The 27,466-nt window shown below is 43.1% G+C and overlaps 1 protein-coding gene across 3 annotated transcripts in view; it reads left to right on the top strand.

Annotated features, from left to right (window-relative positions):
• LOC146521917 (insulin receptor substrate 1-B) overlaps positions 1–27,466 on the top strand; it is a 51,353-nt gene that overhangs the window by 5,186 nt on the left and 18,701 nt on the right. Inside the window, exons 2-4 of one of the 3 annotated variants that reach the window (XR_014871782.1) lie at positions 7,009–7,310; positions 7,618–16,478; positions 18,401–23,404. Coding sequence is in view for 2 of the 3 variants with exons in the window: in XM_085147667.1 (XP_085003793.1) it covers positions 7,009–7,310; positions 7,618–10,947 (3,632 nt within the window). In the remaining variant the exon portion in view is untranslated. Of the gene's footprint in view, positions 1–7,008; positions 7,311–7,617; positions 26,135–27,466 lie in introns of those variants that run through there. The other 2 variants (XM_085147676.1, XM_085147667.1) reach the window with 2 other exon arrangements.

Below are 27,466 nucleotides of genomic sequence, written 5' to 3'. Positions count from 1 at the left end.
GCTCGATAGTATCCCATTAACGTTGTTATATTGGGGGTCAGGAAGTTCATGGGTTGATATTCATCACGCACATGGGGGATGCTTTAGAAACAGTGGTAGTAAACAAAAACCTTAATTAGTGCCATGCTGTTCCTGTAGTAACATATACATGTAGCAGCAGTGAATGGATCACAGTGAACCCGCCCTGTGCCAGTGCTTGTTATAAAAAAAAATATACAAAAAACATACAAAAACGTAAGCAGCATTTGGGTGTGAGTCATATGACAAGCTTTTCCTTTCGTTATACCTTATCTGTGTATGAGGTATAACTTTGACCACAGGCATCAACACTTGGATCGTGAACTAAAAGTAAACTCTGTTATTCTGATTCTTTTTTGGTCTTGTTACAGCTTTGAGGGCGCGCTCAGATCGAGCAGGTTCGAGATAAAGCTAGAGAAGTGGATGGGAAGAGGGATGGGAAGGACGCTGAAGCTGGAGGAAAAGAGTGAGACAAGGAGGAGGTTCATGGATGTAGTGAAGGAGGACATGCAGAGGGTTGGTGTGTCAGAGGATGGTAGGGATAGAGGGAGATGGATGGAGATGATCCACTGTGGCGACGCCTAAAACTAGCAGCGGAAAGAAGATGGTAAAAGCTTTTTATAGATTAGCATGCTTTAACCAGGCGGTTACCACCACACCTTCCTGTAGCTAATCAGCATAAGCAACACGAGCAGCACTGATAAGTCTACGATTACAAATGCAGGTTGCAGAAGCTTTTAGTCAGTGTTTTTTAACGAGCTGCTGTTACCATATTCCTCCTCCTGATGTTTTCAGAGCATTGGTCTGCGCTTTGTAGTGATTTATTCCTAAAATACAAGTTATCCACTTTGGAAATGTTAAAAAAAAGACAAAAAACCCCAACAACAAAACAAAGTAAACAAATAAAAATAAAAACCCAAACCCATTGTGTATTGTTAAAAATTCTTTCCGCACAGTCTCATTTTGGTCTGTGCGACACAAAGTTTAGTAACCCAGAGCCTCGCTGACCAATAAAGTCCGAGGCGGATGCCAGCTTGGTGGGTTTCTTGCAGCTTTCTTGCGTGTCCCGTCGGAACGGCGAACCTTAAATGCGTCACCGATAATTTCAGGCAGCCATGCATGTACGTCTGTGCGCTCTCCTGTCTAACCGAGACCACATGTGAAACTAGCTCCGGGCGGATGCTGGTGTTGCCCCCCAAGTGTGGGCCTAGAGAGATGGGTGGGGTGAGGAGGGTTGGGCAGGAGGGGGATTGCAGATGCTTGAAATGGATGAAGTGGAGAGGTTAGAAAAGAGGAAAACGGGTACACATGTCAGCCAGAGATTAGACCAACTGTTTTCACTGCCGGGTGGCTCTCGTCTCTCACAAATACGTGCGGGGATAAAATGTACACAGCTGTCTCCCATCTATCTGAGCTGGTACACTGGTAAGTGAGCGTGGGTGGATCTGGGCGGCACGGTAGCTGAGATGGAGGGGGTTTTTACCCTCACCAGTCTCTGTGGCCTCATCAGTCTTTTGTGGCCCTACAGCACAGTGTGCTAGGGCAGTGAGGTCAGAAATTTGAAATAGGACCCAATGAGAGCCAGCCAGCTAATTTCCCCTGATTTACAGGCGGCATTAGCTAACTAAGTTTTAGCTGCAAATTCAAGCATTTTTTCGTAGATGGTCACTGCTTGATTGTATCTGGACTTCTGCATTGCTGCAGCCAAGTCCCCAGGATTTTGGGGGTAACCACGACAGTGATGAGCCCGCCACTCAGTGAGGTGCTGTCAAGGGATGTAACGGCCTTTGAGGCTAAATATGGCACCTCCTTCACCCCTTCACAACCCCCGTAGCACAAAAGGCTATAGGAAAGCAAGTTTCCCCTCAGTGCCAACAACTCGTAACTGAAATTGCAGTTGAGTAAATTAGCTTGGATTATGGCCTCTTTATGGTCAACCTGTGATCTCGAGGGAGCCAGCTCAAGCGTAGCAAATAAATCGGCGTGAATAGGCGCCAGTGTTGCCCGCGCAGGCTCCCACTCTCCAGGCTTCAGGCTTCCAGTGTGTGCTCACCGCGGACGTGGACTAAACAAGCGGTGCGTGAATAAGCCAGTGTACGTTATCTTCACCTCAAACTGCGAATAAATATGCACGATGCATGATCTGTGAAGGTTGGGACAAGGTTGTCAGAGTGTTTCTGTGTGTGTGTGTGTGTGTGTGTTGCCCGTATTCAACCAGCAGGTTTCACGCGGATGGTTCATTACCTCCAGGTGTTTTCATGTGCATCCGGCTTAGGTCCTTAGATTATCTCCAACTCTGTGTGGGTGTTTTTCTGAGGGTTCATTATGTAGTATAGGGGCGTTGTGCTGCACGGAAGCTGACCGACTGATAAACATTCCATGCCCCGCTTTCTTTCCGACAAACACCAAACAGCCATAAAGATACTCGAGAGGAAAGCCGAGGGGGGCGATTCATACTTTATACAGCGCTGTAATGCTTCATAGGTGTGAATCCACCTGCAAATCTGTAGAACTCCAGGAAAAAAAACTTTTAAAATACTTTAAGGGTTTTTATTTTTTTGAGGGTTGTCGATTAGAGTACACAGCCAGAGCGGCCTTGAGATAAAGGGTGTTTGTGTAAGTGCTGTTGAGGGCACAGCTGAGGTTTAAGGCTTTGCTTTATTCAAAACAAACAACACGCTCACACTCTCCCCGAGACATTTTAAATGGGTTCTTGAAAAGAAAAAGATACTCTTTAAGGATCGTGCTGCACTGCAATCTGAGTCACTCTCAGAGATCAGGGGAAAAAAAGAATTTTGAAATAAGCCTGTAATTAGATTCTTTTAGGCAAAGCAATCCCGAAATAAACTTTGAATAACGCTCTTTTTTTTAACCCCCTTTCTTAATGACACTCTTATATCTCCTTGCAATTTCCTGTAGTCCCTCATTCCATAGGTCCCCGCTGAAAAGTCCCAAAACCGTCTCTTCCTGTTGTAAATCTAAATCGAGGAAGCAAAAAGGACTTCTTGCACAGAGGTCCTCGCGCTCATTCACACACTGAGAGAAAAGCAGCACATGAAAACAGCCGTGCATGGCCTTGAGTGAGTCATCTAATATAGGGGGAGTGCCACAAACACACACACACAAACACACACACACAGCCGCGAAGCCGCAGCTTCACTGGCTTTCAACAAAACATCTATTCTAGGTCTCTTTCAAGTCGTGAGCGATCCTCCAATTTTGGGTAAGAAGAGTGGACGGAGACGCGGCGAGACACGTCAGACCTCTCCCTCTTGTGCAATCGCATGTAAAGCTGTTTTGGGATTGGGATCTGGAAAAACAGTTTGCATAACGGAAGCTCAGTTACGTGATGTTCGCTGTGCATGCTGAGGGTCCCGGTCTACATGTGGTTGTCATTTTAGGATTGTTTTTTTTTTTTTTTGTTGGTTTTTCTTTTCAACCAGCAGATGCTTGGGGAAACAGAATGAAGCGTCCATAGAAAACCTACTTTGGGCTGTTCCTCATTCAAATGAGGCTGCTCCACATGTTTGATCTGTCAGGTTTTTTGTCCCTTTCTTTACACCAGATGTGCAATGTGACAAAACCCCGAAGGGGTTTGTGTCTCCTCTTGGAATTGAACTAGGGAATCTGTGTAAAACATGGTCATTCTTCTGTTGGAAATTTGAACTTCGAAGGTGGAATTTTCAAGTGGAACAGACAGATTTTTACCTCAGAAAGTCGGAGAAGTCACCAGCCCTGAGATTGTGTACGTAACAATAGTGAAACTGTAAAACTTGTGATCATGCAAAACTTTGTTTTGCATGGTGATATTATATTAATCCGGGGACATCAAATGCAGATTTTTTTTTTTATTAGGTGCATATAAACGCTCTGGGGGTTCATTGTCTGTACCATCTTTCTGATATAATGTTAGAAAAGCAAACTTACATTAAATTGGCTAAACTGAAAAACTGTCCAACAGCGGACAAACACAGCTTGACAAAGGTGCTTTCTTATTCCGAGCAAGCTAATAGCTCAGTCGCATCAGTAAAAAAAGGATAAAGACCTCCTTCATCGCCAAAAAATAAAAATAAAAAACCGATTGTAATGAATTTTTTTCACATTCTATAACCGATTGCAACTTTTGACTAAATGTTTGCCCAGACTTGCGGGTGTTTCACACTCACAACCATGGAGACAACCTTTCTGCAGACAGTTGCCATCTTACTTGGACTGACTGCAATCTCTCTCAGAGAGATTGTTGAAGGTTTGCAGATAATTTCTGTCTAATTTATAAATGCAGCCATATCAGCCTGAATGAGTCCCTGTCAATGAGCACAACTCGAGAAGACTTGACTCAACTTGCTGTGAGCTGAATGCATTCAGGTTATGTTCCTGTGGGACAGGAAGGTTGCTGAGCACAAATATAAAAGTTAAAAGTGAATTTCTGTATATGTAGACAGAAGCCGACATGTGAACATCGATTAATTAGTTAATTGTTGCATTATCAGAAACGGGCTGCATTGAATTGCCAGTCTGACCTTTTTGCAACAACAAAATAACTGGAGTGAGATAATTTTATGTCTTTTAATAAAACAAGATAATGTTTAACTTTGAAGATGTGATTTGCACTTTTAAAAAAGTGATAAATTACAATGTATATTATTGCAATACTTGTAATATCATATTGTGGGTAAAGTATTGTGATAATATTGCATTATTGGATCAAAACTATAGCTTAAGGCAGTGATTACCACCAATAAGCACTCTGTGGGCTCTTATACAGTTGCTAGAGGTACATGAATCAAAATCAAAAGCTAATGGATAATCAGTTGGAATTGACAGTAAAATAAGTGCACAAATCAACACTAATCCTTTGTGCAGAAAAATAGTTGGGTTAAAGAGCTTTTTTCCTTTTAGACATGAGGCTTCTTCTATATTTTAGCACCAGCACTGGCCATTAAACAGACATTTGTGTATAAGAGGTTGTTAAACAGAGACTCACCACTAAATGCAGCTTTTACTGAAGCTGAAGTTGTGTTTGTTCCTTCCAGCTGCTTCAGTTTGAAGCTTCTCAGGATCCACAGGTGCATCTCCACAAGAAGAGAGTTGTGTGCATTAATTAAATCGTGTGGCTCAACAGCTGCGACTTGGTGAACTGATCGTAATTATCAAAATTACTAACTTGGAGAGAAGATCGGTCAGGACTCCTTAATTATTTCTCTCTTGTGCTTATTGAAATCAAAAACATTTTGCTTTGTCTGCGTAAAATCTTTGCAGTTTGCAGTATTATATCAATATAGTGCCTCTTTGACCATTAATGTTTAAAACCAGTGTTTTTTATTGTATAAATATATCTATATATGTTATATATTTTATCTAAAATTCTGACTTAAAAAGTCCAAAATGATTAACTTAAGATGAAGCTAACAGCTAAAAATACATTTGGCTAAACAAATTGTTAGCTAAACATCGTGGGTAAATGGCTAAAGATTCTAGCTAGCTAAAATTTATAAATTAGAAGAACTGTGTAAATACGACTAACTGATGGTGAACTAAAAGTAAATCAGACGATAAAATAATTCCAGAGAACAAATTTGAACATTGGCTTTGTTGGAACATCAGCAGATATATATATGTATATAATATATAGCAAACCAGTGGTTTCAATGAGATAACCCTTTCAAAAATAGAACTTTCCTTATTTCAATATGTCGTCTCCTTCAGTATGCCAGATGTGGTAGGCTAATAAGGCAGGTGCTTAAGCTCACTATAAATGCACAAAGAACATCCTGTTCCATTCAAGGGAACAGGTGAGTTCTGATGTTGAGGTCTGTTTCTTTAGCCTTGTCATTAGTTTGATTGAGTTTGTGTCATAGATGGTTATCATGCTCAGACATATCCAAACTGGCAACATAACAGAGGTATCTCAGAAACGTGGGACATGTGAAAATAAGTTTCAGGAACTTTTTAGGGTGGTTCCCTGGAGAAGAATACGAAATCCACCCTAAACATGACTCACATAATGTTGTTCCTATAATCCGTGCTAGTCAACAGATGTTGACGTCTTTTGTGTGTGGATATAAATGAGCTTAGATGTAAATCTGTCATATATTCAAAGGTAGTGTCACTAGCCGCTAACAATGATTTGCAGTACAACGTAGTATTAAGGTACTTTCCTGGGATAATAGTCAGACAAATATTAGGTGGTTAGATAAGTCCCATGCCTTTGTTTGGCCCCTACTAACTTAGGATCAGATATCACTTTGGACCGTTTTCTCTTGTGTTTTGGCTTCAGTAGGCCTCTGGTATCTGACTACAGCACACTTAACACAAAGGGTGAATGTGCTGCCTGTGCTTCTGCTTAAAGAAACTTCAATTTATTAGTTTACAAAGCCAGTTTTTATTGTCAGTTCCGCTTGAGAAAATAGCTGTTAAGGGTGTGCCGTTAGGATTCCTGCCAGTGATTTGCATTGTTTGTTTTGGTGAAGCATTTCTTATTAAGCATTTTCCAAGTCACTTCTCTTTTTTTCCACAGAGCTGTTTTTTTTCCCTTTCCATAGTCTTCATTCTTATGTTCAGCTTCAGTTGTCAAGAGTTTAATTTTCCCACACTGGTAGTATGTGTGCCTCTGTGTGTCAGGATGCCTGTGTAGCTGATAAATGAGACCACAGGCATGGAGCCTGCAGGTACAATGATCCGGTCTCACAAGCCAGTGCGTGCCCAGTTTATACTTGGATCTGTTTTAGAAATATATGGAAAGCTCGGCCACAGCACAGCTTACATAATAAAGACAGCTTGCTCTCAACTAACAGGCGTATAATAGAGATTTTATCAGTTGTTTCTTTTATTTACAGGTGCATCAAAGTCATGTCAGTCCTTTGTTGCAACAGCTGTACTTCCCAGTGCTCTTCATAAATCCTCACTTTAATAGTTTAATCTCTTATTTTTCTCTTTGTTTTCATCCCAGTAACCTTTTAATCTCACTCTGTCCCCGTTCGGTCCCTCTAGGTAAGAATCCTAATGACGGCAGCGGTGCAGGAGACTACGGAGTGCCTAATCCTGGACCAGCATTCAAAGAGGTATGGCAGGTAAAGGTATGGCCCAAAGGCCTGGGTCAGGCCAAGAACCTGGTTGGCATCTACCGCCTTTGCCTGACCGACAAGACGGTGAACTTTGTGAAGCTCAACTCTGATGCTGCCGCCGTGGTGCTGCAGCTGATGAACGTGAGACGCTGTGGCCATTCAGAAAACTTCTTCTTTGTTGAGGTGGGACGCTCTGCAGTGACAGGCCCGGGCGAGTTCTGGATGCAGGTGAGCCTGTAATCTACAGTTCTGTTCATGTTGATGGTTATTTTCATTCTCCAATCCTACTCATATCTTAAAAGCCCGCAATCAGCAGAGTGAAAGAAATGTCAAAGTTTTGTCAGAGTAAGGCTTCATGGGTTTGAAAAAGGAGATTAAACAGAGTTTCCATGACAATCTAAGATTTAAATACAGAGCACTTTGTCTTTAAGATGTTAGTGGTTTAATGTGTAGTAGTTTTTAACTTTGAATACATTATATGAATATAAAATCGATTTCATTCCCTTTATCAGATGGTTTTTGCCTCTTGTCCTAGGTGGATGATTCAGTAGTCGCCCAAAACATGCATGAAACCTTGCTAGAGGCCATGAAGGCGTTGAGTGAGGAGTTCCGCCAGCGCAGCAAGTCTCAGTCCAACTCTGGCCCTGGAGGAGGTGCTACTGCTTCTAACCCCATCAGTGTTCCCTCACGCCGCCACCACCCAAACCCTCCTCCTAGCCAGGTTGGCTTCACCCGCCGGCCCCGAACCGAGCCCCCTGGAGGAACTAACAGTGGAGCACCCATCAACTGTGCCAACGCTTCTCCCACGCCAAGGCATAGCTTCCCGAGGTCTCGCACTGCAAGTGATGGGGGGAAAGGGGAGGATGGGATAACAGGTGCCACACCGATCCATGGGGTGAACTCCAGCCCCTCCACCAATGGCTCCTGCTCTAACACCCCAATCCTCAGATCAAAATCAGCTCGTTCAGCACCCACCACAACTGCTAAAACTCCTTTAGGGTTGATGCGCTCTATCTCGACCCCAGCTCCTTCCCCAGCTCCAAGTCTGTCCTCTAGTTCTGGTCATGGCTCAGAGTTTGGAGGCTTAACGTCTTGTGCTGGTGCTCCAGGGTCTGGAGCCTACAGTCGTATTCCCTCTCATCGAGCCTCTGTCTCAGGCTCACCCAGTGACTACGGCTCCTCAGACGAGTATGGTTCAAGTCCTGGAGATCACACGCTCCTACCTTCTCCTAGCCTCCCTGGAAGCTCTGTTGGCAGTGTCAGTAGTCAGTCCCTCAGTGAAGATGGGGCCAACTATATCCTAATGGGCCAACGTGGTAGCAGTGGTGGTGGCAACAGTAATCAAGGAAGTGGCTCCCAGCAAACACCAGGAACACCAACCTCTGGCTCCCAAACTAAAAGAGTTCTACGCCGCTCCTCCAGTCGAGAATGTGAAGCTGAACGCAGGCTGCTGAGCAAGCGGGCCTCCTTACCTCCTATGGCCCTGGAAAGGCTGGCTCCACGTCAGCGCAGAGCCGAGGATCCAGCAGATGACGATTCGGCCGATTACGCTATCATGTCAAGAAGCACGAGCCGAGAGTCTTTTACTTCCACCTGCTCTTCTACACAGAAGGAATCTGCCATGAGTGCTGGTTCGGCAGGAGGAGGAGGCGCCTACTTGGATGTGGCAGGAGAGTTTAAAGCTGAAGGCACTGGAGGAGCCGGTGGTTGTGTAGATTTAGGCGTGGACAATGGGTACATGTCAATGCTACCTGGAGTTACTCAGCCTCCGACGTCCCTTTCCCAGTCACTGGCCGTTTCGGTCCCCGACTCAGACTCCAAACCTGCTGATGATTACATGGCTATGACTCCTAACAACAGCGTGTCGCCTCCACAGCAGATTCGACCTCCACCAACTTCTGATGGCTATATGATAATGTCCCCTAATAGCAGCTGTTCCCCTGACCAGCGTGGAGGTCTCTCCGGTGGGGCTTGGGTGGGCAGTGGCAGTGCAGACAGCAGGCCAGGCAGTGACTATATGAACATGTCTCCAATTAGTGCACGTTCTGTAAACGGCAGCCCCCCACCTCCTGAGCACTCATCACATTTGGAGACCAGTCCGCAGCAACATGGTCCCAAGATGGTGTACTCTTACTATTCCCTACCCAGGTCTTATAAACATAGCCCCTCTACCGGACACTTTGATGATGGTCCTGGACGAGGAAGAAGGCCCAATGGGAGTTCTAGGAGGGGAATGGGTGGCGGTAAACCTATTAGAGGGCTTCAGGAGCAAGCAGCAGTTGGTAATGCAGTAGTTGGACGCCACCTGTCTCTCTCATCTTCCTCGTACTCCTCCAGCTCAGCCAGCAGTGAAAGTCTGGGTGAGAGCGACGAGCGAACTACCCAGGCTTTGAGTAACGTGACTGGGGGAACTCAGTCCAAGGATAGGAGTAAGCAGCAGCAGAGAAGAGGCTCTGGTGGGTTGTCCAAGCAGGGTAGCTATACTAGAAGCAGACCTGTTAGCCTGTTTGTTGACGTATCCAAAGCGAACACTCTTCCTAGAGTTCGTGAGAACCCTCTGCCACCAGAACCTAAGAGCCCTGGGGAGTATGTAAGCATTGAATTCAAGGGGGAGAAGGGCAATCCGACTGGGATAGGATTAGGTCGTGGTAGGGGTCTAAGGCATGGATTATCGCTGCCTCATGGCTCCAGCAGCCAGCAACCTCAACAGAAGCCATCTTCTTCCTTTGGAAACTTTATACCCCTTTCCCGTAGCCCATCTGCCCCGATCACTCCACCAGCTGCCTCTGAGTACGTCAACATGGACCTGGGCCCTTCTCCATCGCCCTCACCACTCTCTCTTACCCCGCTGGTTTTCCCCTCTTTCCATACCCCTCCCACACCCCCAACACTTGCTCATGCCCCTAAACCCTGTAATGAGGATAATACTGAACCTCATGAAGATGAGGTTGAAGTGGCAGAGGCCCTACTTAGGAAAAACAGAGAAAGCGTTCCATCAGTGACCAAATCCGAGTCTCCTACATCATGTGGAGACTACACAGAGATGGCCTTCAGTTTGAATAACAACCCTGTCCCCCGGTCATCATCTAGCGTCTCCCCAAAAGGCCCATCTCCCACCAGGGATGATACATCAGTGCTGCCACGGGGTCTAGACTTTCCCCTATCTAAAACAGGACCCAACCCAGACCAGGGAGCTAAAGTTATCCGGGCCGACCCCCAAGGACGCAGACGGCACTGCTCAGAAACCTTCCTTGCCTCAACTTCCCTCTCCACCTCTACCTCGACTTCTTCCTCAACTGCTTCCCTCTTTCCTGAACACCAGTCTGTAGCCCGCCGGCTGGGCTTTGAAAGCATGCTGTGGGGCAATGGTGTTGTGACTGAATCTCCCACTCAGTTCCCCCTTCCTGGACAGCAAACTCTTCCCACAAATGCTCAGACCTCATCTGCAGAGCAAGGCCTTAACTACATAGACTTGGATTTGGCCAACAAGGAGAGCCCCCACGTGGGACTGGATGGGCCCTCTGGCAACCAGGCCCCATCTCGCCTCTTCTCTGGACTGGGTTCTGGTTCTGGGGTGGGGGCGGCAGGTGCATCAGTCAGCAGCAGCGGGAGTGGCAGCTCCAGCCTGAACACATACGCCAGCATTGACTTCTACAAATCAGAGGAGCTGCGGACGCACCAAAATGGAAGCAAGGAGGGAACTGGTAAGAATTGCTATTTTTTTCCCCCCTTCATGTCTTTGTCTTCATACAGACTCTGTGATCTCTATGTCACCACTATGCTCATAGGTTTTCTATCTCTTTTCTTTTCCTGCAATCACATGGCTCAGAATGAAAAAGAATATGCTTTCAAGATAATCCAATAGAGCACAGCCTCCCTATCCATTGATGTTTGTATTCAAACTTTACCTGGCGCCAGATTGAAATGTAGAGACATGTTTATTTGTGTGACTGTCTGCATAATCTGCAGTAAGAGCCAAAGCTTAGCTGTTCTGACAAATCATGAATTGATTTACCTCTCTGAGCTTTGGTGTACAGAAACTCTTCACCTGATATGATTAGATAAGGTGTTAAAGGTCAGACAGACTCCTAAAATATCAGTAAATATCGAAGTTGTGGAAATTGCTATTGATCTGAGGCTTCTTGAATATTGTCTATGCGTGCTCAGTGCTGCTTTTCCCTATTGGGAGTTTAAAAGCAGAACTGGGATCCGTTTTTAATACATTTATGACAAACATCAGAATCATTCTGCTCTGATTGAGCCATTGTTTGTTGAGGAGAAGAGCTGTCTGAGACATCTCTCTGCAGTCCCACTCTTAGCAAAGGAAACCATTCACAATTGCCACTGAAGCGTTCTGCTTTAAGTTCAATAAAGATGAACTTTGACCCTGTTTTCTGTTGACCTGTCAAATTAAAATGCTCCATTATGACACTTGAGGAGATTGCTGTGAGAGAAAGAAATTTTGAATGAGATGAGAATGAGATTCAGATTTTTTTTTTAATCATCTTTTTTTTTTTTTTGCACTTCTAGAGCTCTAAAACGTATGTAGGAAAGTATGCAAAGAGTTGACAGAAGTTCCAGGTTTGTAGATTTGGCCCTGAAAGCATTGCATGCTGTGATTTGTACATTACTTAATCTAAGCTGAAAGCTTTGAATGTTTAGTTGAGCCCACTGCAGAGTTAACAAAAATGTTTTATGATGAGTGTTTTCCTGTAATCACATGCGCTTTATGTGTAGAGTTCCTGCTGCATTTAAAGTCAGCATTTTTTTTTCTCTGCACATTCAATGAGGTCATCGAGGCTGGATAATGGATTTTCATTGTATTTACATTTTCTCCTCCTGTGTGGAGCAATTTTCTAGCTGTGGGGGACCACCGCGGCTAAACAATGCCTTAACTAACTCCCTTTGAGGCATTTTCTTCATAGAAAAACATTCCCTTTGAACCTCTGTCTGCACTAAATTGGCCCGTTAAGCAACGGACGGCTGCAGTTTAAGCAGATAGAGCAGCATTTAAATGGAGATGGGGGGATTTATATGCATCAGTAAAACACTCAGTAGTCTTGCTTAAGCTTCCACAGTGGGTCTCTTGTGATGCATGCATCCTGCCAAGCCTCGCCGCTTATGAAGCCCTGTTTGCTTCCACGTGATTTGCACCGTGGGCCGTGCTGGACCTAAATCCTCTCTGGGATTTTTTCATTTTTTTTGTTGTTGTTTTTTGTGGTAAACGTTGGAATCAATGAAGAATTTGAGGCATTAGCAGAAATTCATCATGGGATCCTTCAGTGAGCGCGGCTCAACAGTTGGTTTTCATTCCACGGATGGAAATGAACCACCGGCTTGTGTCCATACCTCGCTGCGTTACTTTTATTTGGAGATGTGAGGCCGTCTCTGTGGAAGATGCATGAGTTTTCTGTGTATTTTACATCGAGATGCTAGCATGCTACCGCAGAAGGACCATATGGGCTCTGGCTGCTGAGAACATCAGCGGTGCAGCGTTTGGGGCAGAAGGGGGGGAATGTTACACATTGGCTGTGAATGTTGAGATGGGGCCAGTCCTCACTCACACAACTCTCAAATGCCTCTGTACAGTGTTCCTCCTCCTTTCATCCCTCCCCCTCTTTCCTCCTCCTCCAATAAATGATCCTTTTGTTCGAGTGTTTTTGCCGCGGTGGGCTGGCAGGCCCCAGCAGGACCAAAACCCCAAGACTACTGGACTCTCCTGAACCTTTTTTTCTCATGTACTCTGTAATTTGCGCCCTCCAACTTACTTTTTTTTCTTCTTATTTTACTCTTTATTCCTGCATTCATCTTTCCTCTGGACAGCTTGCATTCATCACATCTACTGCTTGTCCTCGCTCCTCTTCTTGCCTGATGGATTTTTGAAATTCCTTCCCTCCCTTCTGTTCACTACATGCACTATTGTTCAACAATTTTCTTTTCTTTTGCTGAAGACGTCCTTTGTCTTTCTGCCTCCCCACTCACACTGCATTTCAGCACAGTCCTTTAAGAGCAGGCATGTTTGGAAAACGCATCTTGTTGTTTTGCAGCAGCAATGCGAGAAAGAAACGCAGACATGGAGAGATGGTACATAACGTCCAATCTGTCGACTTCTACACAGAAAAATACAGTTTTGAAAGGATTAATTATCTTGTCTGTGTCAATCCAGTATGTGTGTGTGTTTTTTAAGGAGTTCAGATCTGCTGTAATTACAGGGCTTTTTTTCCAGCAGGCACCAGCTTGTATAGGAAGAGACTGTATATGTCTCAGGGGTGCGTTCTTTTGGCTCTGAGGGGCAAAGGCTAAAATTGAACATCCGTAGTGGGACGAGAGCCAGAAACACTCCTTTTGGACTCCAGTTATGCAATAAGTAGCGTTTAAAAATAACCCGTCACGGTTGGGGCAATGAGGAAAAGGCAGACTGAGCTACTTCAAACCCAGTTCGTCTTTTAGAATAACAACACAAAAAATGAATCAGTTGCAACAAATTTGGGTGAATTTTATGAAGACAGTTTGAGCATCTGTGCTGCGTTTTACAGATGCTGAGCCGGTGTCGTGCTGATTTATTTTTTTATTTTTTTATTTTTTGTCCCGTGTAATGGAGGAGTTTGGTGACCTTCGGCAGAACTGAGTGAAACATTAGATTATGAAGTGGAGAGGATGTTTTTTTTTTTCTTTTGGGGACAAATTAAATCAGTGATTGCTTGCAGCATTTTCTCCAGGAAAACCATGTGAACAAATTTTATTATCTTTTTCCTCAGAGGCCAATTATTTTATTTCTTCACCATCTGGAGGGGGATCTCTGTTCCAGTCCCAAAATAACCTGTAGCTCCTAAAATTGCTTCCCAAATGTGCTCCATAAGGATGCCTTATAGGAATTTTCAACCAAACATATCGGTAGTATTCAGTTAAGCCTAGATGTGATTGGTAAGTTGAGGTATACAAAGCCTGCCACGCTCTGATTTAGTCACTAGGTATTCTCCTCATCTTATCCTGAACTCTGAATGAAGTTATTGGCATGAAGTTTGACTCTTTGGAGAGGCAGCTTATTATTTTAATTCATTATTTATTTGCCACCACCTTCCTCAGTGCGTGGCAAGTAAAACATTTGTAAAGAAAAAACTGTTAATGGTGTTATTTTGTAACTGTAAGAAAGTGTGCATACGTTAATGGACGATGATGTCAGAGACGTTTCTTAGATTCATGATAAACTGAGTTTGCCACTATAGATTCATGGTGCACTTTCACATATATTAATATGTGTGACTGACAGTTGCAAAGACTTCATGGTTCTCAGCTGATATCCAAAAACCTATGTTAACTAGTTACAGTCAGCCAAATTCATCAGCCTCATGATATATGAACTACAGGTGTACGTGTTTCTCTTGTGTTGGATGCACTCTGTGGGGCGATGCTGTTGGTCTTTGGCAATGTCACAATGAGGGACGATGGGGGAACTGGACTACGGAGCAAATCACCCAACCCTAGCATGCACCTCCTTTCACAGATGATGTGCACAGTACACATTGTGGTGTTATTACAAATGGTGAGACTTTAATTTTACTTCACTAGCAGGCTATGTGTAGCAGAAAGCATCTTGAATATTAGAACTACTCATCCAAACCACATCGTGCACACATACAGAGATTCCTTGATTTAGAGACATTGCAGAGATGAACTTCTCACCTTTAACCTGTGATTACATACTACATAATTTTGTAATGTCAGCACTTGTTTGGAAACAACTATGTTGCAATATGCAACTTGTGGTTGGGCTGATTACATTATAAATATATGCACTGAATATCTTAAAATATATCTAAAAGTGGTTTGTCTTGTGTTCTAGTTGCTGTTTTACTTTTTGCCACGTTGCTGAATTTTTGTAGATCCCAGCGAATTCAATTTATGACTATTGTGCCATTATTACCAATGAATGATGGAGGAAACTAATTATCCTAAGGTGTTATCGAATTATACAAGTGTTTATTTAGCACTACTCTTTAAGCAGCCGAATGATGCTCCGATCTACAGCAAACCTCACATTTGTAAATTCCTCACAGTTTTCCAGAGTGCGACAGGCTCGTCTCGCTGTGCATGTAATCCAAACCAGCGCCAGGTTAGACTGACAGCACTAGTGGTGTTATGTAAAACAGACCCACGTGGCTGGGACACGACCCTGGGAGAGGGTGAAGCTCAGGGCACGGAGTGTACGTATGCATTTGTGCTCCAAGTTGTTTATCAGTTGTGATTTCTGTTTGTGCTGGAGGCAGACCGAGCTCCAGCCTGCTCCGAAGAGTTAGTCTCGGAGCGCAGTGACACACAACTCGGCTCATATTTATGCAGAGCGTAACTGCACACAGATGTGCAGCAGGACAAAACATGTGGTGGCTGAATCCAAGCATGATATGTGACTGCAATTCTTAGCAGTTCATCAGGATGGTGTTAAGAATTTGAGAGCTACCGGTGTTATTTGCTGTTAAAATGGTATGTATCTATTTAGTGTTAGAGCCTTCTGGTTCGAGGGAGACCAGCAGCAATACCATTACTTACAGCAATTTCATAATCCCAGATTTATGTACCCCTTAGCCTCCCAGAGTCTCCTCTCTGGTATTCATCTGTTGTACAGTTGGCTGTGCGGATGACAAACACGACTAGGTGGGAGGTGCACCCCTGCATCTCATGATTACATAATGCATAATATGCTGGAAATTAGCTTGAATTTTGCACACTTCAAATTAAATGTTCCTTCATTAGGCTAATTCCAGAATAATGCAACTGATTTGCCCCCCGGGAGGAGATCCAGAAAAAAAAGCATTGTAGTTGCACAAGAACATCTGAGAGGTTTAGTTCTGTGGGGTTTTGTGAAATATATTATTCCTCCCACGGTTATTTAGATTCTTTTGATAACTTCTGGATTTGAGAGGTTTGTTTTGTTTTTGTTTAAGTCAAGGTTGTGTCCTCTGAAGTCCAGTGTGCATTGTTTGGGTGGTCCGTTCAGGGAGTTACTAAACTCACACCGCACATAGCAACAAGCCTCCTCTGTTTGGGTTTTGGGGGAGGGTTGAAGGTTGTGCATGCGTGTGTGTGCGTCCCGCTGCATGCGTGTTTGTCGGAGAACTCCCTCCACCTCCCCCACTGACTTCAGTCATATTATGATGTCATCTGTGTGCATCGCCATGGTCCACTCGGGTGAATCCAAAAGCTTAAAGGGTAATTTGGGTTGATTACTAACACATATACTCCCACATAGCTTTGTGAGCACATCTACTTACTATGCAGAAATGCAGAATTCACTACACTGCGGTAATGGTTAGCAACAGTCAGCAGTGTGAGCCTGAAAGTATAAAATCTCCAGACTAGCAACAGTACCCCTTATTTCTCTTAAAAATCTGCCCCTAGGCCAGGGGTCTGCAACCTTTTACACCCAAAGAGCCACTTGGACCCGGTTTCCACGCAAAAGAAAACACTGGGAGCCGCAAATACTTTTTGAAATCTAAAATGAAGATAACACTGTATATATTGTTTGTTTTTTTTACCTTTATGCTTTGTGTGAACAACTAAAGAAAGTAAGTAAAGTTTACTTATTAAGCGCTTTTCACAGACAGGCAGTCACAAAGCGCTGTACACAAATATTAAAATAAACAATACAATCAATAGACATTATACACAATGTAAAAGATCAAATGTAAATAATGTAAAGAATATAAAATACGTAGATCAACAAAAGGCTTGTCTGAACAGAAAAGTTTTTAACTGCTTTTTAAAAGAATCCACAGAGCAACTAAAGTCTGTTGCTTATGAAATCCATGAAGTGCTACAGAGAAAATTACATTTTATTTATGTAATTAACACATTTTGAACTCTTTAAGAAATATAACAAAAGGAAAGCCGCCACCCTTATATCGCCTTTGGGCTTTTGGAGCCTTGACCTGACTTTTAAAAAATAATTGGAAAAAAAGCACTATGCTGCTAAAAAAGGAAAAATAGATATTTTCAAAATTCTGCCTAAATATGTATTTTACCTGGTTAATGTGTGTGGTGAGGCGTGGTCTGCAGCGCCGCTGTAGGGGAGTCGGACGCACCTGAGCGGCACCCGCAATCACGCCTCGCCGCCTTAAAGGCTACGTCCACACGTACACGGGTATTTTTTAAAAACGGAGATTTTCCGTTTTCGTTTTAAAAAATAATCCCGTCCACACATAAACGCAAAAATGAAGGAAAACACTGCTAGGAACATGCCAAAGCAACAGGTGGCGATGTATTCTTAACCGTGCAGAAATGTTGGCCAATCAGAAGTCTAGAAGCCTCGGTGGGAAAAAGTATACAAAGCTGGGGCATAGAAGCAAAACCGAGTCATATGTGTGGAGGGACAGTAACTGTGTGTGTATATATAAGCATTTAAACACTGCAGAGAGTACAATTAACAGTAACAGTATTGTAGAAATTTATTTCATCGAAACAATAACGTGGCGCACAGTGTGACGACAAAAAAGGCGCACACCTTTGACGCTGCGTTTGCTCCGTTTTTCTCGTCCACACCTAAATGCAAAAACGGAGTTTTAGGAAACATCAACCCTGGTCGGAGTTTTTAAAAATCTCCGTTTTCAGTGACCAAAAACGCCGTTTACGTATGAACGAAAGGTGCAAACTCGTAGAAAAATCTGTTTTCAAAAATACCCGGGTAAGTGTGGACGTAGCCAAAGTCTGTGCTCTCTCTGCTGTTGTGTTATCGGGCGGTGAGCTGAAAAGCTACAGCCGGCTGTATGCGTACAGCAACCGTGTGTGAAAAGTGGTCAATAAAGAGATGCTGAAAAGCATGTTCATGCAAACATCGTCGGGTCTGCCGTGATATGTTTACAATGGGACTTCTGGTCCAAAACCTCTGCGCACACCGTCTGCAAATCGGGCTTTCATCTTTATGCAGGACTGTAAGCTGTCATCTGTGAGGCGTGAGCGGTGTTTGTTTTTAACATCGTTCACGGTGGAGAACAGCTGCCGACATAATGTGGATCCGAAGATCCATTACTGGCTACCTGGGTTTGAAAGTCTCGATAAATGCACGGCGTTTCGGTGGGTATACCGGCTTCCGCGAGTGTGACGCTTATTTTGAGCAATGAAAAAATAATAAGATATAATTTTATTTTTATATTTCAAAATCACAATAATCTTCCAATTTAGGGAAAAAAAAGAACTAAACACAAATAAAATACACTTCAGCTAAATACTTCTAATTTATTTTCCCAAACCACCCGGAGCCGCAGTATAAGGACAAAAGAGCCGCATGCGGCTCTGGAGCCGCAGGTTGCCGACCCCTGCCCTAGGCCTTTGGTATTATTCATACATTGTTAAAAACACTGCTTACAATACGTAACTTAAGCTGAGAGAAGACTGAAGACAAACTGGGATCAGGTTACGGAAAGCCACGCTGCGACAAATTACTGCACACGCAGTGCTGTGCATGCATAGGTGTATTCTCACCTTGGGTCATGTGGTAGTCAGTAGGTTCAACATAAGAACGAAGAATAAGAGAATCTGAAATTAAGATGACATTACTGATGGGGCGGGGCAGCAAATCCAGACATTTGATTCTGAATGCGTGCGGATCATGTATCCAGATGTTTGCTCCACAGTGAACACAAAGCATACAGTTTGTAAGTTGCCAGAGGCACACACACACAGACCAATTTTATTAAAGGTTATTAAAGAGACTCGTTAAAAATCACGGCCTGATGAAGGATCTGAAGTTGTGTTTCTTGCTTCCAGCTGTTTATAGAAGTCTTTCTGGTTAGTTCATTAAATATATACAACTTTATAGAGATCCCTAGAGAAGCAGGAAGCACCGATTTGATATTTAGATGGGATATCGGTGGGATCTTTTTGCATTTGTATGTTTTTTTGGGTTTTTTCATTAAACTGATCAAATTAGTTATCATGGCTCTTGGCTTTTGTCTCTCTCTTTAAACCAAGACTGATGTTGCCTTACACATGAAAGAGTCATTAGAGTTAATAATTCAACCTTGGTGTTGGACTGGTGTTCAGTATTGACAGATACCCCTAATTCAAGCCAGGTCAAGTCAGTGTTATTTATATAGCACTAAAGCAAAACAACAGTTGCCTCAATGCGTTTAATATTATAGGTTCAAGACAGAGAAAACCCCAACAATCAGACGACCCCCTATGAGCAAGCATTTGGCAATAGTGGGAAGGAAAAACTCCCTTTTAACAAGGGGAACTAGGCTTACGGAGAGGCAGCCATCTGTCGTCACCAGCTGGGGTTTAAGCCAAGGTATCTGTTTCATATTGGAACCAGTAAAAGCTGGATCAGTGCATCCCGACTCAAAAAGAGCATTAACTCAACACCTATTAGGTTTAAATCCTAATCTTGTGTAAGGGGTCAGAAGCCCCAATATTGGACCAATGACCAATTGGTCAGTCAATCAGTGACCAATTACGCTATCTCATCAGATTAAACCAGTATTTTACCTGATATAAAGTAGTATAAATTAAGCGGTGTTACGTAAGTAAAAGAACTAGCTGCTGACTTTTGCCTTCATGGGGAGTGGTGGATGGACTTTCCATTTTCGGTGTGTGTGTGCGTTGTTTCAGATGTTGCCCGCTGTCCTCCCCGTCACAAACTAATCTTTCACTGAGTGTGGTGTGAGGGAGAAGAGCAAATGGGAGGATTTGGTTCTGCAGAATGAATACAGACTAAATCTCTGGTGTATGTGTTGGACATTGTGCATGTGTGTGTCACCGTGCAGCCTCTCCGCACACATGTTGAACCTTCAAAAACCCTAAACTGAATCAGCGAGCGCAGTATTTGCAGCACAGTTCAATGACGAGGTGATGTGGACTGTAAATTCTGCTTTTGAGCGGATTGTTTTCTTATTTGCGGATTGCATACATGAGTGTGTAATATTTACCATCTCTCCTACATATCTGCTTTCATACTATTTGTATTTGCTACGTTTTGACAGACATCAAAAAGCCCTTTCATAAAGTGCTGTTGACTCTCAAATGCGAAAGCCTGGAACGCCGACAAGCGTGGAGAATCAATGAGGACGGTTTTCAGGGTGTTTTTAGAGCAATGGTGATTAATCTGGGAGACTCATGGGCGATAATAAGTTAATTTACTTGGATCAAGATAAGAAAAATCGACTTTACACACTGCCTGAATAGAGACCAGGTGTTTGTTGCTATGGTGCTCAAGTGTAAAGAAAATTAATTCATTAATTGCTCGACTCTTTTTCACTCCCTCGTGGCCAAGATATTATCACACAGCTGGTTTTGTTTTCAGTAACTCCTCTTCCCGAGGCCTTAACCAGGCTGTGGTGCACACATTCATGCCTGGATCCTGCTTGGTGCGATCTTGCTGATGGAGGTGAAAAAATGACACGTGGGTTATAAATGAGTGTGACTTTGACAGTATAGTATCACAAGGTCAGAGCGAGAGCTGCAGACCTGAGCGGCTTCATTCTTGAGCTCATCACATGAAGCTATAGTGGGACAGATCACCTGATGGGACACAATGTGTGTTTCCGTGTGTGTGTGTGGGACTAATTCCAGTAATTCCACACGTCCTGCCGGGCTCGTATCTCATTTCCGGCCCTTAATGTAATGGACACATCCTTCACTATGCTTCATGTATCGCTTACGTTCTCTAGTACACACACCGGCGAGTACTTTGTCAACTGATCCAACTGCAACACGACAGTAAAAGTTAAACACACTTTGATGTGAATCACGCAGTAGTAAGTAAGTTTCGCAAAGGTCGACGAGGTACTCAAAAAGTCATCTGACTGCTAAGGGCAGTATTTTGAAAACATGTCTGTCATGCGTGACCTGCAGTTTGGAGATTATCAGCCAATGCAATCGGTAGCCAGTCAGGTTGGTTATCAAGGTGCATCTGTTTTTTGTTTTTTTACAGTTTTGAATCTTAAAGGAAAGCTTTAATTTCCTTACTGGAAATACTGGGCAGCAAAATCACAGAGTGTTTAATAATAAACATGTGAGGGTTAAATTTGACTATGATCGGGGGATATTTTGCAAAATTTCAGCAGGATGGTAGCCACACCCTGAAGCATTTTTCTCATATCTGTTTAATGTGTTAGTGCAGGATGAGCATTAGGTCTCATTGGGGCCTAAAGACTGATCGGCGAGCCCCTGGCAACCTCTGTTTTCTAGGGAAAATGTGTACTTCTCAGCCGTTTGGCTATCGCTCAGCGAATAGTAGATGAGTGTTTGGCTTCTTCCATGCAAGTTGTGCATGCGGCAACCACTGTGTGACCAATCTTTCAGCAGCCGCTCGCCAATCAATTGTAGGCGTACACATTTTTCTCTGATGACCAGCGGCTGCCAGGGTTTTTCAAACTTCTTTGTGTTATTGAGACCAAAGGAGTCTGTTTTTCAGGTCATGGGTTAAGGAAAGGTCTCAAAAGGCCAGTCTTAGTCCAGCCCTTACACTCTCTCCCCACACACCTTCAGTCTGTTTCGGTGAGATGAGATGATGTGCGCTAAAAGGATGTGAGAAGAGCATCGTGGCAATAAAGATGCACAAAGGAGCAGCAAGCGAACTGTTGTTCAGCAACACTTTGAATAATGAAGTGTTGGCACTAGAAGTAACTTAATGAGACCTGCAGAGGTTTGAAGTGTGTGAGCATTTTCTATTTGGTTCCATTCATTATTTGTATATAGCGCCATATCACAACAGCAGTCATGTCAGGCTTAAAGAGACTCTGAATAATATGACAAAATATAAAGCTCTGCAATCCTGCGTCTAAGATGTGAATATTCTTTTATTTGTTTCTTTTTATTCCTGGGTCTCAGTAATCCTTTGGCTATATGAAATGCTACAAATTGTAAATAAATGAATATTGATTCTCACAGGAGTGGCTTTTTTCATCTTCTTCACTAATGAATCTCTTTATTTCTCTCATCCACAAAATGACTCAGCTTGGGCTTAAATCATTTACTCTAGAGCCCCTTGACAGGACCTTAATTGTGCTGCTTTTTGTTCTGTGAGTGTGTTACTGGTGAGCTGCCCAGCCTTCGAATGATAATTAGGTAGTAAAACGTTGGCTAATGGCTCCGCACTCTGGTCATGTGTTGACTAACTAGTACCTTATTCACATGGATTCGGCACACAAGAACACAGTGAATTGTATTGGCAGCCTGGTCAGTCAAAGAGGCGCCGCTGGACAGAGTAAGTGTGTGTGTGTGTGCGCGCGATTTGAGGCTTTCCACTGTTGAAGCTGTCACAGGATTTGATAGAAGAGCATATGATTGCTACACCTGTACTTGCTTGCTTTTCACTTTTCACCACTTTAGTTACATTAAAAAGTCTCAGTTTGTTTGGTTTACACACACATGCTTGAAATGACACACTTAACTCACTCAGACACACACACAGACAGACGTCTCACCTCTTAATAGGAAAGGCTCAAAGCAGATCATCAGATCAACAGAAAAGCCAATCACCTTTCAGGAAGCAGGGATCAGACAAAATCTCCTCAATTAATAGCTAAAGTAACCTTCAGTGACCTGACTGTGATCTACCACAAACACACGTACGCACAGACATGCGCGCACTTACACGCACACTCTCTCTCTCTTTTGTCGGTACTGTTGTTGCTCATTCTCTTCTCGAACAAAGCCCCTCGGCCCACCATTCCTACCTCCTTCGCGCTCCAGACTTCTTTCTTCTTCTGCTCTTCCTGTCTTTTCTCTCTCTTGCAGAGCGGGCTCTTTGTTTTGCGCTCTCCTTTTATTTTCACACCAGACTTTTATTTTTCTTTCTCACAGTCGTGTTCCTCTGGGGCGTACGAGCCGTGTTTGCGTACAAGGTGATTGAACAAATGAAATAAATCACCTATGACTGTGACCCAAGCCGTCCGTCAGATATAAAACGGAGTGCATGATTAAATTTATTTCGATCAGAGTGATGATTTCAGTTAACTTGCAGAGCATAAATCTTGTCCAACTCCGACTCTTTTTTTTCTTTCTTTTTTTTTTCTTGAAGTTGCCTTCAACTTAATGTGGGGACTGTGTTTGAATGTTGCATATTATGTGTGTGCATCATCAGAAACCTCCCTGGCTGATAAATGAAGCAAGCATAGAAGTTCCCCAACCTATAAAGTGGCCACTTGAGGCTGGCGCCAAAAGTGCATCAATCCGTCTGTTTAAAGTCTTTCGCTTCGGTGGAAATTACCATGTTTATAGCCAGCTACAAAAATTAAGTCTCCCTATATTACAATGATGGCGATTTTTGCACTATCAATTACTACTAATGCTCTGCTGGGTTCAGGAATCCTTTTAACCTTTTTTTTTTTAAAAACATTTTTTATTTTTAAATGTATGTATGTATATGTAAGTTTTATGTCCTGCTAATCTCTAAAATTGAAGTTATTAGTCCACTGTTACAATGTCCACTGTTGCATTGAGATATTTTAAGATGCCCAGATTTGGCAAATTCTTTCTTTTTCTTTAAAAAAAAAAATGTTTCAAATCCCATTTGTTTTTGTTCAATTGGAGATATTTTACGCTATCAGACATTCTGGCTAATTACTTTTATTTTACTTTATTGCATTTAGGTAGAAACAAATCAAAATAAAGTATATCTGATCTTAACCTAGATGATGCTTCGAGATAACTACTCAGAGGTGTTACCAAGATAACTGCCGGGTAGTAAGGCATGCTTTGCTATGTTGATCTTTTAAATACAGTCTATGATGGATAGCTGCGTACATAAATTGACAAAATTATGATTTACTGCTTTGTAAACTGTGTGGTTCAAGTATTATCCTAGTACTGCGGGGTGATTAAAGGTTTTTATAGATGTGTAGTTTGTTTATTAAGATTTGAACTGGTTCATGACTGAAGTTGTAAGAAGATGCTATGTATGAGACTAGAGGATAACATGGGAGATTTACTCCTATCCCTTGTATCTGTCTGGTTGTTATTTCAGGAAAAATGGCAAAACACCAAGCATAGTTATCTGACCAAATAAAGCACTCCTTGTTTGTCTTCCAAGTGACTCCTTGGTTTGTTTTACAGCTTTTTGCTGCACTTTGTGCATCCTGCACATCTGTTGTGCTCTGCCGCATCCCAGAATGCAAAGCATGCCTGGCCCAAACTTGCAGGGCACACCTGGTAATTCGGGTTGGATCACGTTTAATGGTGAACAAACCACTCTGCAGGTGGAATCGCCAGATGTGAACGCAGTAATTGCATCTGTACCTCTGGAAGGAGGTGGAGCTACGATTACCACACCAATGGGGGGTAATCGAGAAAATTTAATCGATATAGAAGCTAACGTGTGAAAACACTCAAGCGCCTCGTTCCATCTTAATGCAGTCTAACCTTCGGTAACACGTGTGCAGTAACTTGGCGGTTGTTCTAAGAAATCCAGAGGAGGACAAAATGTCAAATTTCTATCCAGCAGTTGTTGAGATGCATCTGTCTGAAGACAGCTCTCCTTTATTGGAAAACATGTGGTTTTAAGTTACAATTTAAAAAGTGACAGGACATAAAGCTCTGGAAATTTGCCTGAAGCGGGTTTCGCTGTTTTTGATCTTATAGCTAAAAATTATACATTAGTCCTGTGATGATCTGTATGTGTCTGACTGTGTGTGCGTGTGCATGTGTGTGTGTTTGCGTGTATTCTGGGCAGTGTGCCAGTTCCGTGTATGAGCATGATCCTGGCTACAGAGCGCCAATTGTGCGCTGTGGTATGGGATGTATGCTGGACTCGGAGCACGTCGGGCGCTGCCTAAAAGAACGGAGCTGCCACCCACCAACCCACTGGGGTTACTGAGTGCAGAAGAGGAGGAGGAGGAGAAGGAGGGAGTGTTTCCCTCCGTTCACACACACTCATTCTTGTTTGCCCTCCACCCTCCTAATACACTCTCCCAGGAAAGCTTCCCCTGGTGCTTTATTTGAGTTTTTGTGTGGCGTTTCGGCGTTCTTCTCACTCTCTGTGTGTTTCCCTGTCTCTCTTATTTTCTCCGTCTGTCTGCTTGGCCATATAAATGTCTTTTCTCCCCTGCGCATACACATCTCTCTTCTAGCACAGGGAATTGTGTTGATGTCAACACCTCCACAATGTATCTCCCCATGTCGCCTCTATGATCTCTATGTGTCTGACTGTGTGTGTGTGTGTGTGTGTGTGTGTGTGTGTGTGTTGTTGGACTCGGGGCCGCGGCGTTGCTCAGCTGCTACTTCTCTAACTGGGTTTGTCTGTAAAGAGCTTAGTGCCGGTGGGCACTGGAGAGCACTAAGCTGATTACCCTTACTAACGAGCCACTTCTCACACGGAGACCATGATTGTGCTCGTGTCTGGTTGTATTACTGTTTATTTACGTCGCCGTGTGCGATTTCATTGCATGTTTGTGTGTTTGTTGTGGGTCGAGCTGTACCGAGGCCCGGACGGATTAGGGGATGAAGGTTCAGAGGGATGAGAGGAGGTTAAAGTGCATGGCAGGTCAGCTGAAGTGCTCACGGTGAAAACGGAGAGAGTTTAGTCTCATGCAGAGAAGGTCAAGTTATTCTCAGAGGAGACCGATTTACAGTCTTTTTTTTTTACTCCCTCACTTGCTTGGGCTTTGGCTGGGATGTTTGAATTGGACCCAACTGAGCCGTTTTCCACTAAGTGACTGTTAATCTGTCTGGACAGTGCAGTTAATACAATCTCAGAGTGCCAGACCTCTACTTTCAAATGGCACTTTGCACTACCACTTGAATTTGCTACGCGCTTGTATTGTTTGTGGTATTGTTGTGGTATTAATGGTATATTGTTCACGGTCTCTGCACAGTTGCACTATGGCCGAGTGCCACCTGCCCACGCCACATGTCAAGTTTCATTTGTCAGCAAGTCAAATGTGAACATTTGAGAACTAACCCTGAAAAATACTTGCAGTGAAGTTCTTCTGGAGTCTATAAAAGAGAGGGGAAATTTGCAGGTGTACATTAACCATGCAGTTTAAGCAGCTTTTATAGAGTTTGCTGATTCTGCAGTGATTGTGCCCGAGTGACCACTGCAGATAAAGATAATCTAAGTAGTAGAATAAAGCAAGTTAAAAAAAAAAAAAAAAAAAAAAAATCACTGTGGTTTTTCGAAATATTTTAATATTCTTTAAATTAATTTTGTTTTTATAGTTCTGCCAGGAGTGAAAAGTTTTGAAAAGTGAAACATGCCTCTAATGGCCAGTAGGGGGCAACAGCTCTGGTTGTTAATGGAATCAGATTTTATAGAAATCTCTGGAAAACAGCCCAATTTCTCACTTCTATTACAACCTCAGTAAACACCTTCCTGATTAATTTATGGTCTCAACAACTAGTTTCAAGTATTATTAAATAGAAAATTCATTGTGTAAATCATGATCCTGAGTCAAAAGAAGGGAAAGCAGGCTATGCTTTAAGGGTTGCCCGTTCTCATTGACAACTTGCTATCATAAAGCCTCAGTCACACTTGCCTACAGACTGGTTGGCAACTGTTTGTCAACCACCGGTCGCTAGGGAAATATGTCATTGTATCCTAAAAATGTGTTGGTAAGTGGTTTCTTGAGTTTGCTGGCTCCTTCCAGGTGAAGTTGGTTGCAAAGAAGGTGCTGCACCGACTACCTCCTTAGGATTGCTTTGATGGCAAACAAGTTGCCACGGTTACCCGTACTTCGCATTGAAGATGCCAATTTGTCTGCAACTACTTGCTAACCAACCACAGAGTGCTAATGAAAGGAAATGAAAAAATCAGAAATGGTGAACCGTCACCTTCAGAGTAAAAGCTGTGGCTCGCCACTGCAGCCTACACATTTCAAAAGATAACCAATTTCCACTTTGTGCTGGACTTTTCACGGTTCCAAAGCTACTTCTATCCAAACTACCCGTGACTGTGGCGATCTGCTAACAACCAACAACAGCAGTCCTGAACAACTGGAAGGAGGTTTTCAGTGCAGCACTGTATACCTCTTTGCAATCAATTTCAGCTAGTAACAGTGATCCAATTTCAGCAGCTACTTGCAACTGATCAGGGAATGTCATCATGTCATGTCTAGTTTCAATAAACCACAATCAAAGAGCTCAAATCCTACACTGAAAGTCTTTGAATCAGTTTGCGTTGTCTTGGTTGCTGCTTGAGTAGATCTTGCAAACAAAATCCAAATCCTCACATCAAAGTCATCTTATGTGAAGCACGATGGACACAGTATATGACCTTCGTAAAATCAGCCCATAAAATCATCTGTCACAAGGTAAATTTAGATGTCTCAGAGGGAGTAAAGTTGATAGGAGAAATATGTTTCAACCACTAATAGGGGTGAGCAAAACAATAAGAGAGCACGAGGTCTTGAAACAGCTGACTTTTGCATCAAGTAGAAAGCAGAAATTTGCGTGCA

This window comes from Neolamprologus multifasciatus, chromosome 3, assembly GCF_963576455.1.
Source record: "Neolamprologus multifasciatus chromosome 3, fNeoMul1.2, whole genome shotgun sequence".
In the NCBI taxonomy this organism is placed as follows: domain Eukaryota; kingdom Metazoa; phylum Chordata; class Actinopteri; order Cichliformes; family Cichlidae; genus Neolamprologus; species Neolamprologus multifasciatus.
This window is presented reverse-complemented; position numbering and strand designations above follow the sequence as displayed.